Source organism: Dasypus novemcinctus, chromosome 6, assembly GCF_030445035.2.
Source record: "Dasypus novemcinctus isolate mDasNov1 chromosome 6, mDasNov1.1.hap2, whole genome shotgun sequence".
Classification (NCBI taxonomy): Eukaryota; Metazoa; Chordata; class Mammalia; order Cingulata; family Dasypodidae; genus Dasypus; species Dasypus novemcinctus.
In genome coordinates, this window is record NC_080678.1 from 22,941,280 (window position 1) to 22,955,078 (window position 13,799).

General features: G+C 34.2%; 1 protein-coding gene across 7 annotated transcripts in view; it reads right to left on the reverse strand.

Annotated features, from left to right (window-relative positions):
- The window catches only part of ATRNL1 (attractin like 1), an 899,374-nt gene that overhangs the window by 835,514 nt on the left and 50,061 nt on the right, over nt 1-13,799 (reverse strand). For all 7 annotated transcript variants that reach the window (XR_011648991.1, XM_058298321.1, XM_058298320.2 and 4 more), the window contains exons 4-5: nt 7,073-7,201; nt 5,510-5,718 (exon numbers count right to left, since the gene is read on the reverse strand). Coding sequence is in view for 6 of the 7 variants with exons in the window: in XM_058298321.1 (XP_058154304.1) it covers nt 5,510-5,718; nt 7,073-7,201 (338 nt within the window). In the remaining variant the exon portion in view is untranslated. The remainder of the gene's footprint in view (nt 1-5,509; nt 5,719-7,072; nt 7,202-13,799) is intronic.

Consider the following 13,799-nt stretch of genomic DNA (forward strand, 5'->3'; position numbering starts at 1 on the left):
GGTTAACTAATGGTATCATATAAAAGATGGTGTATTAGGGTTCTCTAGGGAAAAAGAACCAACAGGAGATATCTGTAAGTAGTATGAGATTTTATAAATTGCCTCAAGCAAACATGGGGATACACAAGTCCAAATTCTACAGGGTAGGCTACAAACCAGGGACCCAGGTAAAGATCCTCATTGAGTTCCCCAGGAGATACTGGCTATCTGAAGTAGAGATGGAAAATCTCTCCCTGAATGTTGAAATCACTTCTTCTTTAAAGGCCTTCAACTGATTAGATTAGACATCCCTCATTGCTGACAGTAGTACCCTCAGTTGATTGTTGATGTAACCAGTCATCTATACAATCATCTCACCGATGATTAAAGTCCATGAAATGCTCTTGTATTACAATTAACCCAGTGCTTGCTTGACCAAGCAACTGGGCACCATTAATTGGCCAAGTTGACACATTAGCTTAACCATCACAGATGATGACCTATTTTTCATCTCTAGAGAAAAGAAAAAATATTTTTGTTGTAGTGGATTAAGAAAAACTTAGATGCTGAATCCTCATTTATCTTTTTAACCTGCCTACCTCTCCCATTTATTGCACTTGCAAAGTTTTGCTATTTAATCCCATTCCTCATCAATTATGGTGCCAATCTATACTAATGAAATATTTTAGTGAGAGTGTTTATTTGTTTGAAGTATCCCAATCATCTTAACTCCTTTTTCCATGTTTGGGAATATCCCTTGTTTTGTGAATTTTGTTCAAAAACAGGATCTCTTCCCACTACACAAATTTTCTATCTCCAGGCAACCAAAGTATGGGCAAGACCTCGGTTTAGCCCAGCAGATGCTATATAGGGCTTTGCTTCTGTTTGTTTTTTGGTTCTTGTTTCCTATTTATCCCCACCCCACCCCCCTTTCTCCTTGAGCTCCCTGTCTGCTCTCTGTATCCATTTGCTGCATGTTCTTCTGTGTCTGCTTGTCTTCTCTTATCTTCTCTACAGGAGGCACCAGGAACTGATCCTGGGACCTTCTGATGTGGGAGAGAGGTACTTAATTGCTTGAGCCACCTCAGTTCCCTGGTTTGTTGTATCTCTCATTGTCTTTCCTCTGTATCTCTTTTTTGTTTCATCATCTTGTTGGGTAGGCTTGCCACATGGGCCAGCTCACCACACAGGCCAGCTTGCTGCATAGCTTCACCAGGAAGCCCTGGGAACCAAACCAGAGACCTTCCATATGGTAGGTGGAAGCCTAATCACTTGAGCCACATCTGCTTCCCTAAATAGGACTTTGAATCTTCACAAGTGATACAAAGAAGTAGAGACAATTTAGAATTCTATCTATTCCTGCAACACATAATATCCATGGTAATGCCAGTGGCAGTATACCATTAGAAGTGATAGGAATATCCTAAGCAAACGTCCCTGTGGATTCATTTTTGCTGTAGACCTAGCCATCTAACCTGCCTTTGTACCTGCTTTTACCAAGAAAAGTTTTTACAGCCTTCCTATCTCTTTTGTGAGCTATTCAATATCCTTTGTGTAAGTTAAGACACAGGTTAATAGAACCCAAAATAAGTGACTTAAATGACCTGAAAGTTCATTTTGCTCTCATGAAACATTTCAAAGATGAATGGTCCAGGGCTGCTGGTTGCTAGAGTTGTTGCCATTTTCCAGACATTGGAAAAGAGAAATCCAGGACATGATCTGGAATTTATACACAGCACTTCCACTCACATGCACTATCCTAGCTTAATGGCCATACAAGTTGCAAGAAAGGCTGAGAAGTGTAGTTTGTAGTTGGAGAGCATGTACTGAGCCAAAATTTGGCCAATTCTATTACCAAATAGAAGGGAGGAATAAAGGAAAGAATGAATTCTATTACCAAATAGCAGGGAAGATAGTGCTCTCTACCACATTTTTCTGTAACATATTTTCTGCTCAAGTTAGTCAGGATTAGTTTCTGTAAATTACAATAAAAAAACCCAAGTGATTCAGATTTTTAAAAACTTATATTAAAGGGAGAATCCTGGTGCCACTCTAAGAAAGTTGGTGAGGAAACACCACACCTTTGAGTCTACTTTGAAAATTATTGTTCTACTGTATTCTTTATATATGATCATAAATCCAACTTGTTAAATCTTGATTTTGATGACTTTAAAAAATGTCTCTATTACTCCAAGGTTTGGAAGCCATCTTAAGAGATCAAAGCTTTTCAAAGGTACCTTTTCTCTCTTGTGACTAAAGATAAGTTTTAAATAAATTTTGAGTTCACAGATCCTAATCCTTTTGGTAACCTATTTACTAACAGTATGTATTTATCATTATCTTTGATAATTATATATTATTTAATATTAAACTTTTAAAATAAACTTTTGCAAGATTTTCAAAATGCTACACGTAGCATTTTCCATATTCTTTATGACTTTGGGTTTTTTTAAATACTTTCTTTAGGAAAAGGGGGACAGTTGGCTTTAATGGTGTCACGGATCCTCAGAATCTACCCCTATGAAATTTGGGAAAATGTCACAAACAGTAAACAGATGAAAGTAGCTGATAAGGAAAGAAAGACTTAGATGAGAAAGCCAAAGAATGAAAAATACAGTGATGGCTAAGCAGAAGAGGTCTTATAGGTGCTATATGGAAAAACTAAAGAAACACATGGAGACATGAGACCAAGTGGAAAGAGAACTTTCTATTAATTTACAAAACATAACATAGTCTTTTTCTCTGTGTTCCCTTAGCATTATTCTCTTAATAAAATGCTAGTTTCTAGAGGACAACTCTCACTTTTTTTTTTTTTGGTATACCAGCACACAGTTAAGCAGACAACGTAAAACTACTACAAAGAATAAAATAGAGTAGAGGTAACAACAATCTGTTATTTAACCTAAGGAATCCAGTTCTGAATAACACAGTATATAAAAGTGTCTAATCATGACTCATAAAGATTGCCTCTTCAGCCCACATTTTTTTTTAAAGATTTATTTTATTTATTTCTCTTCCCTTCCCCCACCCCCCACCCCAGTTGTCTGTTCTCTGTGTCTATTTGCTGAATCTTCTTTGTCCGCTTCTGTTGTCAGCGGCACGGGAATCTGTGTTTCTTTTTGTTGCGTCATCTTGTTGTGTCAGCTCTCCATGTGGGCGGCGCCATTCCTGGACAGGCTGCACTTTCTTTCGCGCTGGGCAGCTCTCCTTATGGGGCGCACTCCTTGCGCGTGGGGCTCCCCTACGCGGGGGACACCGCTGCGTGGCACAGCACTCCTTGCACGCATCAGCACTGCGCATGGGCCAGCTGCACATGGGTTCAGCTGCACACAGGTCAAGCTGCACACGGGTCAAGCAGGCCCGGGGTTTGAACCGCGGACCTCCCATGTGGTAGACGGATGCCCTAACCACTGGGCCAAGTCCACCACTCCAGCCCACATTTTTAACTATCTCTAGTTCTTTAATCACTCCATAGATGTCCCGGAAGCAAAGCTCTCTATTTCTCCTTTTTCCTTATTGAGTCCTACCTATTATACATATCTGATTTAGAAGCACTATTTCCTCACTAATGATTTTTATCATAATCCCACCTGCTTTTTGCTATGCATCCTTAAATCCAGAATCAGGATCAAGTTTGAGGTTCATAGTAACCAGTCTGTATATCATTAGTCTTAAAAGAAACACACTCTCTCTTTCACCATGCCTTCTACCCCCAAAACAATCACGTCAATTCAGATATTGACTCCTTAATTATTAAGAATTAATACTATTACAAAGTCTGTCTGATTTCTGTATAATATTTAAAATTTGTAAAGTACTCTTGCATTCCCATTCAAATAAAATACATCAATATTTTAAACTATTCATATTATTGCTTTGGTTTAAAAGTGAAAATACACAGTAGTCCATTTGCTTATAGACATTAGATTATAGAATATGAAGAAGCCCATAAACAAATGTGAAAAAAACAAAAGAAAACATTTTGAACCAAATCCATATTACAAGATCCCCAGAAAAAAAGGATTTCAAAAGACTAATAAAAAGAAGAACAGAAATGGGACAAAGATGTTCAGAGACTTTATGCAAACATATTTTCTCTTTTGCATTCAAGACTGCTAAAATGGAATGCAGAATAACAGCAGTTGAAGGGCAGTTTGAAAAACAATGCTGTAATATACATCTTTAAAATACATGTAATAGCTATACATGCCTTATTTCCTAGGCCTTAATTTAAAGATATTTTTGATGTACCATTCTCTCCATTAAAAAGGATATTATTTTAGTTTGAAGACTAAAATGGACAAAAATTTATAGTCTCAAGATACTTTTCAGGGAAGAAAGATCATAAATTATTTTAAAAAGTCACTTGACAAAATATATGCCCCCAATGAAAGAACGAAATTTATATGTCATAATTGTAATAACCAAATATAATACAATAAGAAAAATACTGGTATTTTGTACAGATGGCACATGTAACTTTTTATAAGGTAACATAGATGTAAGATAGGCAACAGTTTCATAATTAATAGAAAGCCTAAAACAATTCCCCTATGTAAGTGCTTGGCATACTCAGTAGCATTTTTTAAAGATGATAAATACACCTATACATGGAGCCACATTTTCTGTGATTTTTCACTTAGGACCAATCTGATAGGAACTACTGTTACTACTACTACATTGCATTGTGATAACATACGACCATGTACCTTTGGCTGAGGAAATTCATAATTCAAAGTACTCTATATCAACAGAATTAATATATTTCTTTGTGATCTATTAACTTCAATTTTTTTTAAAGTGTTAAAAAATTTTAAAAATAGAATTAATATGTTGGTACAAAGTAAGCTCTCAATAAACTCTTGAATGTAAAAATGATTAAGTAGGTGGGTACATAGATAATTAGATCATTCTCCTAATTCTACAATGGCAGAATTTATGATTTTATAAGTAAGCCCAAACTCTTCTGTATAACCTAATAATCTTTGTTAATAGATATTTATAAAAATTGTTTGGAAATCTTCCCCAGGAATCTTACTTACGTAACAGGCAACTACAATTAGTCTTTTAAATGCATTTGTAGTCTATGTTCTTTTAAAACTAGCCACAAGAGGTCAGTATTTCCTAAGGAAAAAAATCTTAAAATGCCAGAGCATGAAACATTTTTAGAATATACGACTTATGTTATCCCTTATAAATCAAATTTGAATGCACCACATGTGAAATTCAGTAAAAGTATCAAATCTTTGGAGATTCAACAAAAAGTCAGAGAAGATCATAATGATCACATACCTACAATTTACAAAGAGCTGGCAAATAAAACATCTGATCCTCAAAACAACATGTAAATAAAATCTTTCCCAATTCTATTTGTAATAAGAGCAGATTACTAAGAAGTTGGTTACTAAATTGAATGTTCTAAAAAAAAAGTAAATATGTAAGCTTTTGAGTGTCCAAACTATAGTAAAACAAGTACAGACTTTTCTATTAATCTACTAGATACATGAATCAATGTTTCACATGTACTTACCTTGCCAGCTATCATTGCAGACACACAATTTTTCTCCTGTTAGGTCACAGTAACCGTGATCTGGACTGCCACAGTTGGCTTTACAGTAAGGAATATCACAAGCTTCACCCTTCCAATATTTATCACATTCACAATATACTTGACTCGGAGCAGAGATACTAGTTGTACACTTCCCATGACCAGAGCAATTGTTAGGACATGAATTGATTCTGTAAAATATAATCCATATATATATATTCAAATTCATGATAACTGAAAAAGAATTTTGGTTGACATTTTGTAAACTCTAATTTTTATGTTGAGTCCTAAAGACTTCATTTAACACAATTTCACAAGGTGGTTTCAATTCTTCATTCTGTCCCACTGAATACAATTCAGTTAATATTTATTTGCAATTGGTCTTAGTCCATTCAATGAATTTACTATATTACTAAGACTTCAAACTTCCAAGGACTGCACATTTACCATATGCAGGATCTATACAGTTCCAAGTACAATCTTTTGTAAAGACTTACATACTCAAATGTTTTGAATATGTGTTTTACAGGAAAAATTTAAATTCAGGAAAACCTGAAACAATATGAAAAGCCAAGATATAATCTGGTTATATAATACTTAAATAGCTTACCAACATCTATCTACTCTTAGGCAAGAAAAGAGATACCTATCGAATTCTATTTTAAGGCCCTTGGATCACATTCTACTATATATTTATTCTCACTTTGGTAAATAGATTCTAATAATAAACTGCAGATTCAAGAACATCTAGAATATTCATTCCTGGCAAAAAAATTATCTGGTTATCAATTTTTTCATTCCTGGTAATAAAAAAAAATAATTTATAGAGTTCCATTTCAAAATAATAAATGCTACAGAGGACATTTCCGTGAAAGCACCTCTGGATACTTTACTTTAGCCTTGGAATTCTAGATATAAAAATTTATGGAAAATGTTTTGAGAACAGATTCTCAGTATTATTTTCCTAATTTAGAGAAGACAGTTGTATAGTGGTATATATCTCCTAAGCCTCAATTTCCCCAAGTGTAAAATGGGGAAAATACCCACTTCACACAGAACAGTTGTAGAGAAAATTAAATAAGATAATATATATAGAGCACCCAACACAGTCCATGAACTATAGAAAAGCTACTAAACCTTAGCGTCCATTAGAAGTAAAATACACGGGACAAAGAAAAGCAGTCCAGGACTCTCTGAAATTCCACATACCTATTATAGCCAGTACAGTTACACCAGTTTGCATTTATTTACATAATATTTTGCCAAGACACAATTCTTTATTTTATAATGAATTTTCAACCAAATTTAATTTGCTACTATGATGTCCTCAGAACTTAGAAATTATCCTAAAACAGGCTTACGTAGCAATTTGTAGCAAAGCATTAAAATTTCATGTTTCTTAGGAAGTGCTCCTATATAATTTGAAGCTTAATACAGTAGCCTGCTCCTGGTATATAAAATGCTTATTAAAAAACAAGTAAACTCTTAAATGTCAAATTGTGAGAATTACTTTCTAAATACAATGGAATTTTTAAAAATACTTACGAATAAAAAATATTGAAACCAGTTAGATTATATGCAGCATCACTGAAAAAATGTAACAGTGCATAGCCAGATGTTGTAACAACTTCAGGCACAGTTTCATTTCCCCTTACTTCAGGGACTATCAAACCACTAAAAGAGAGCAAAATTGACCATTATGTATATTAACATACATATGACTGTTAGGATCACATAAAATTTACTCAAAAAAGTCTTTTCAGAAACACAAGGAACATACCTTAGAATGGAAAACTAAAAGAGAATAAAATGATAATGAGTTCCTACCCATTTCTCATCCAATTATTTCTAATACTGCTGCCAATACAATACTACTATACACATCTACTCCCACATCTCTTTTTTTAAATTCTCACCTATTGGACCACTATGGTGTACCATTTCTCTCTTTAGCCTTACTAACCATCCTGTCACAATGCTATGGGGTGGGAAGACGGGGGTCTTTTATTTAACTTATAAATAGTCATTCCCTTCAAGCCACCTTGCTACTCTAACAACTGGCCCTATAGCTTTATTCTCTACCACTGGTTGCAAATTCTGGTAGAACTAGAAAGAGCACTCCATACCAGCTATGTAATTACACTGACACTCTAGTTAAAGATGTACATTTCCAATACATTAATCTAAGGGTTTTAGGTAATTCAAAAATATATATTTTAATATTTCTTTAAACTTTTTCATATTTATACAAATTATGTTAATATATAGCTATTTCAAAACAGAATATTTTTCATGTAAGCCCATGTGTACACAAAAGAAAACTAAATTTGTGCAGGAAAAAATAAAGGTACAAAAGCAAAAATTCTAAGTACTAACCTAGTTCTTCTCACTTTTAAACCTACTTGATCATGCAAAAAACACATATTTTCAAAAGACTACCATTTAGTTATACCATGTTACCCTCTCTAAATCTGCAAAAACACACAATATGAGAGGTGAAAAATGCTGTTATCAAACATATTATATAACTCGGAATAGGTAATTCCTTTAGACATAGTTTAAACTTATGTTCAGGTACCTCTAGGAACTAAATTCACTCATTCATTCATATTTTAGAGGACAAAATGAAATATTAAAGTCAAATAAAATTTTATAAACACCTACTCAAAAGCAAACAAGCTAAAAAGTAATCAACTCAATTTTATGCTTCAGTAATTAGTATTATATCTATTAACTTATGTTCGTTAGGGAACAAAATATTTTAAAAAGATACTTTCACTATAATTAAAATTCTTTTAATACAAGTTTTAATTTTGCATACCTATATTTCATTGCAGTGAGAGTACATCAAAATGAGTACATTGCTAAAAACATTCCCAGGTCTTTGTAAGAGCTAGCCTCTGGGATCTCTGAAACATAAAAGGAGCAGATTTGTTTGCTTGTTTGTTTTTAAGTGTTGTAAATGCAATAAATGAAAGAAGGTTTCAACTTCTTGTATAAAACCAGGTAATGTGGATTGACTAACCCTCCCACTGAAGTCAACTAGTAAAATGATGAATTACATAAAAACAAAAATGTCAGCTTGAAGGCATTGGAGAAATAACAAGATAGTGAACCCAGGCATTGAGCCATTTTCATCTACGGACATTTGCTGATTTCAAAGTTTGAGTTGTGAGCTAAAAGGCTAAGACTGAGTATAATTTCAAGGGTTTTTAAGAGCTAGGAAAACAAAAAACTCTAAACCAGGGTCCTCACTTTGAACTGGAACCCCAATTCTAAGAGTAAAAAGTTAAAAAGGCACTTGGCAGATGCTGGGTGAGGGGGTGGTGAGGGGTATGGGGATGGCTGATAAACTGCAGCTCAAGTGTGAATTACCTCAATATCTGAATTTGAACTGAATTGTCTGTGGATTGCTATTGTCCCTAGGCACTCTCTGGAGTAATATAAAATCTTTCTAGGCTTCAAATTATTACTAAATATGATTTTGCAAACACAATGTCCAGCACTAAATTAAAAAATGACACTATGAGATAAGATGTGAAAAAAACTAAGAAAAACAACACAGAATAGAAACAGATATTAGGGAATCCTGACTGGAAGAAACTCATGTACAAACTTTAAATATACTTAATATAGAGACACAGTTGTAAATAGTAAGCCAAATTCTAGAAACTATAGTTATTAAAATGAAAAATGAAATATTGAAATTAAGGAATCAGTGACTAGATTTAACAATAGATTAGGCACAAGTGATGAGAGATTAAGTAAGAGGAAGACAGACCAGACAAACTATCCAGAATGAAGCACAAAGAGATGAAATTACGGAACATACAGAACAGAAGGTAAGAGAAATAAAGGATACAGTGAGACATTCTAACAAATGTTTCATTTCAGTCCCAAGGAATGTAGAGAGAGAACAGAACAAGATATTCGAAAAGATAATGGCTGAGATCTCTCCAAAACTAAAGAAAGACAGAAAGCCACAGATTCAAAATCATCTATCAACCCCAAGAAGGATTTAAAAAGAAAAAGAATGAGAGATGGGGGGAGAGAGAGAGAGAAAGGAAGAAATAAGGGAGGGAGGAGGACAAAACCTCCACCTAAGCACATAGCAAAACTACTAAAAATTATTTTAAAATAGTCACAAAAAAGACAGGTTAACTTTAAAGAAGCAACAATTAGAAAGCTGAATTCTCAAAAGCAAAATGGAACCAGAAGACCATGTAATAACCTCTTTAAAGTGTTGAAGAAAATAACTGCCAACAAGGAATTCCATATTTAGTTAAAATATCTGTCAAATATGAAGGTGTTATAAAAAATGGCATACCAGATAATGTAGACTTTAATGCAAAAAGCACTACTAGATAAACAAGAACATTTCACAATGATACAAGGACACCAGAATGACATAATAATTCTGAATTTGTATCCAACAAATAACATAGCATCAAATAGAGCAATTATTAACAGAATTACAAGAATCAAACAAATCTGTAATCCAGGGAGAATTTTTAAACAAACCTCTCTTCACACCTGAAAAAAATAGAAGACAAAAAAAAAAGTTTTAATCGGTAAAGAAAATTTAAATAATGTAAGCCAGAAGGCAGTGAAGCAACATCTTCAAAGCACCACAGGAAAAAAAAAAAACCTGTCATTTTAGAATTCTACACCTGGCAAAAATTTCTTTCAAAAACAAAGGCAAAATAAAGACTTATTCAGATATACAAAATCTGAAAGGATTCAGCACCAGCAGACCTACATTACAAGAAATATAACAGGAAGCCCTTTAGGCAAAAGAAAAACTTCATAAGGAATGAAAAGTCCTGTAAATGGTAACTATAAGAGTAAATGCAAAAGAACTTTTCTTTATCCTCTAAATTTCTTTAAAAGATAATTGGCTGTTTAAAGCATAATAATACAATGTATTACAGAGTTTAAAAATTTATGAAATGTATGAAACAAATAACACAAAGGCCATGACAGTATAAAAGGAATTATATAATAATAAAAAACTCATCCAAGGAATTGTGGGAACATGGCATCAGTTATCAGATAAGGATCCGTACTCTCACAAAAACAATGGAGAAAAAGTCTAAAGCTGACAAAGTGACTGGCTTTGGGGGTCAACAGACCAGTACAGTGCTTCATAACTCCCAGGAGGTTGAGAGACAGAGAGATGAAGAAGCCAAAATTACAAACCGTGAATTACTAAACCTGCCTGCTCCCACCACCAGGAGGATCCCCTTCCCCATCCCAGAGATAATCAGCAGTGGTAAAACCCATGGCGTGTCGAAGCTGGCTGAGAGGAGACCAGACAACTTCCTCCCTGCCAGTTGTTACAAGGGAAAAGGGAAGGGGACTCAGAGAGTTTTTCTTCAGTGAACTCGGTCAGTGAACCCACTTTGAATCTTAGCTCTGGTCAGATGAAAACAAAGGAAATTACATGGACAGAAACTGCTTTTAGAGCTATCTTTACACAACCTCTGAGAGAAAGTCAGCAAGGGTAAAAAAAAATAAAATAAAAAAATAAAAAGGACTATAGTATAATACAAGAACTGAAAGCCAAAGGTCAAAATTGATGAAGTAAGTAATGCCTTCACAGTTATAATATTGAATGTTAATGGCTTGAACTCCCCAATCAAAAGACAGAGACTGATTGAATGGATTAAAAATAGATCCATGTATATGCTGTCTACAAGAGACTCACCTTAGATATAAGGACAAAACCAGGCTAAAAGTGAAAGGTTGGGAAAGATATTCCATGCAAAAAGTAACCAAAAAAGAACTGGAGTAGCAATACTAATATTGGACAAAACAGACTTTAAATGCAAAATTGTTGTAAGGGATAAAGAAGGTCATTATACATTAATAAAAGGGGCAATTCAACAAGAAGAAATAACTACTCTAAATATTTATGCACCTAACCTCAGTGCCCCAAAATACAGGAGGCACAGAGGGGTAAAGCTGATGGAATAGATAGATGTCTCTACAATAATAGTTGGAGACTTCAATACACAACTCTCAGTATTCGACAGAACATCTGGACAGAGGATAAATAGAGAAGGTGAATAATATGAGAAGTGAACTAGACCTAGCAGACATCTATAGAGCACTGCACCCCAAAACAGCAGGAAATACATTCTTTTCAAATGCTCATGGATCCTTCTCCAAGATACACCATATGTTAGGTCACAAGACAAGTCTCAATAAATTTTAAAAGACCGATATTATACAAAACACTTTCTCTGATTACAATAGAATGAAGCCGGAAATAAATAATAGACAGGAAAAGGGAAAATTCATAAACATATGAAGATTAAACAACACACTCTTAAACAACCAGGGGGTCAAAGAAGAAAATGCAAGAGAATTCAGCAAATAGCTTGAGATGAACGAAAATGAGAACACAACATATAAAAACCTATGGGACGCCACAAAGGCAATGCTGAGAGGGAAATTTATAGCCCTGAATGGTTACATTAAAAAAGAAAAGAAAGAGCTGAATTTGAAAATCTAACTGCATATCTAGAAAAACTAGAAAGGCACAGCAAACTAACAGCAAACCAAGCCGAAGGAAAGAAATGGTAAGTTTCCGGACAGAAGTCAATGAAATCGAGAACAAAAAATTAACAGAGAGAATCAACAAAACCAAAAGTTGGTTCTTTGAGAACAACAACAAAATCAACCAACCCTTAGGAAGACTGGAAAAGAAAAAAAGAAAGACACAAATAAATACAATCAGAAATGAGAAGGGGAACATAATTACTGACCCCGTAGAAATAAGAGAGATCATAAGAGGATACTATGAACAACAGTATGCTAAAAAACTAGAAAATGTAGATGAGATGGACAATTTCCTGGAAATACATGAACTACCTACACTGACGTTAGAATAAATAGAAGACCTCAATAAACCAATCACAAGTGAAGAGACTGAAACAGTCATCAAAAACCTCCCAAAGATGAAAAGCCCGGGACCAGAAGGCTTCACAGTTTGAATTCTATCAATCATTCAAAAATGAACTAACACTGATGTTGCTCAAGCTCTTTCAAAAATTTGAAGAGGAAAGAATGCTACCAAACTCATTCTATGACACCAACATCACCCTAATACCAAAACCAGATAAAGACACTACAAAAAAAGAAAACTACAGACCAATATCTAATGAATATAGACAAAAAAATCCTCAACTTGCAAACAGAATCCAAAAGCACATTAAAAGAATCATACACCACGATCAAGTGGGTTTTGTCCCAGGTATGCAAGGGTGGTTCAACACAAGAAAATCAATTAGTGTAATAAACCGAAGAAGAAAAATCACATGATCCTCTTGATTGATGCAGAAAAGGCATGAAAAAATGCAGCACATTTTCTTGATAAAAAACATTCCAAAAGACAAGAACGGAAGGAAGCTCTCAATATGGTAAAGCGCATATATGAAAAACCTACAGCTAGCATTGTACTCAACAATGAAAGACTGAAAGCTTTTCTGCTGAGATGAGAAACAAGACAGGGATGCCCTCTATAGTCACCACTATTATTCAATATTGTGCTAGAAGTTCTAGCTGGAGCAATTAGGCTAGACAAGGAAATAAAAGGCATTCAAACAGGAAAAGAAGAAATAAAACTTTCACTATTTGCGGATGATATGATCCTATATCCGGAAAATCCTGAAAAAATCTACAACAAAGCTACTAGAATTAATAAGTTCAACAAAGTGGCAGAATACAAGGTTAATATGTAAAAATCAATAGCATTTCTATACATTACGGATGTACAATCTGAGGAGGAAATCAGAAAAAAAATTCCATTTATAATAGCGACAAAAACAATCAAATATTTAGGAATAAACTTAACCAAGGACATAAAGGACCTGTATCCAGAAAACTAGAAAACATTGTTAAAAGAAACTGAAAACAACTTAAATAAATGGGAAGGACATTCTGTGTTCATGGATTGGAAAACTAAATATTGTTAAGACGTCAATTCTACTAAAACTGATTTAGAGATTCGATGCAATCCAAATAAAAATCCCAACAGCCTTTTTTGTAGAAATCAAAAAGCCAATAATCTAATTCATTTGGAAGGGTAAGGAACCCCAAATAGCAAAAAATGTCTTAAAAAAGAATGAAGTTGGAGGATTCTCTCACTTCTAGACTTTAAAGTGCATTACCTAGCTTCAGTGGGAAAAACAGCATGGTACTGGGATAAGACCAGACAGATTGACCAATGAACTGAATCAAACACTCAGAAATTGACCCTCACATCTAG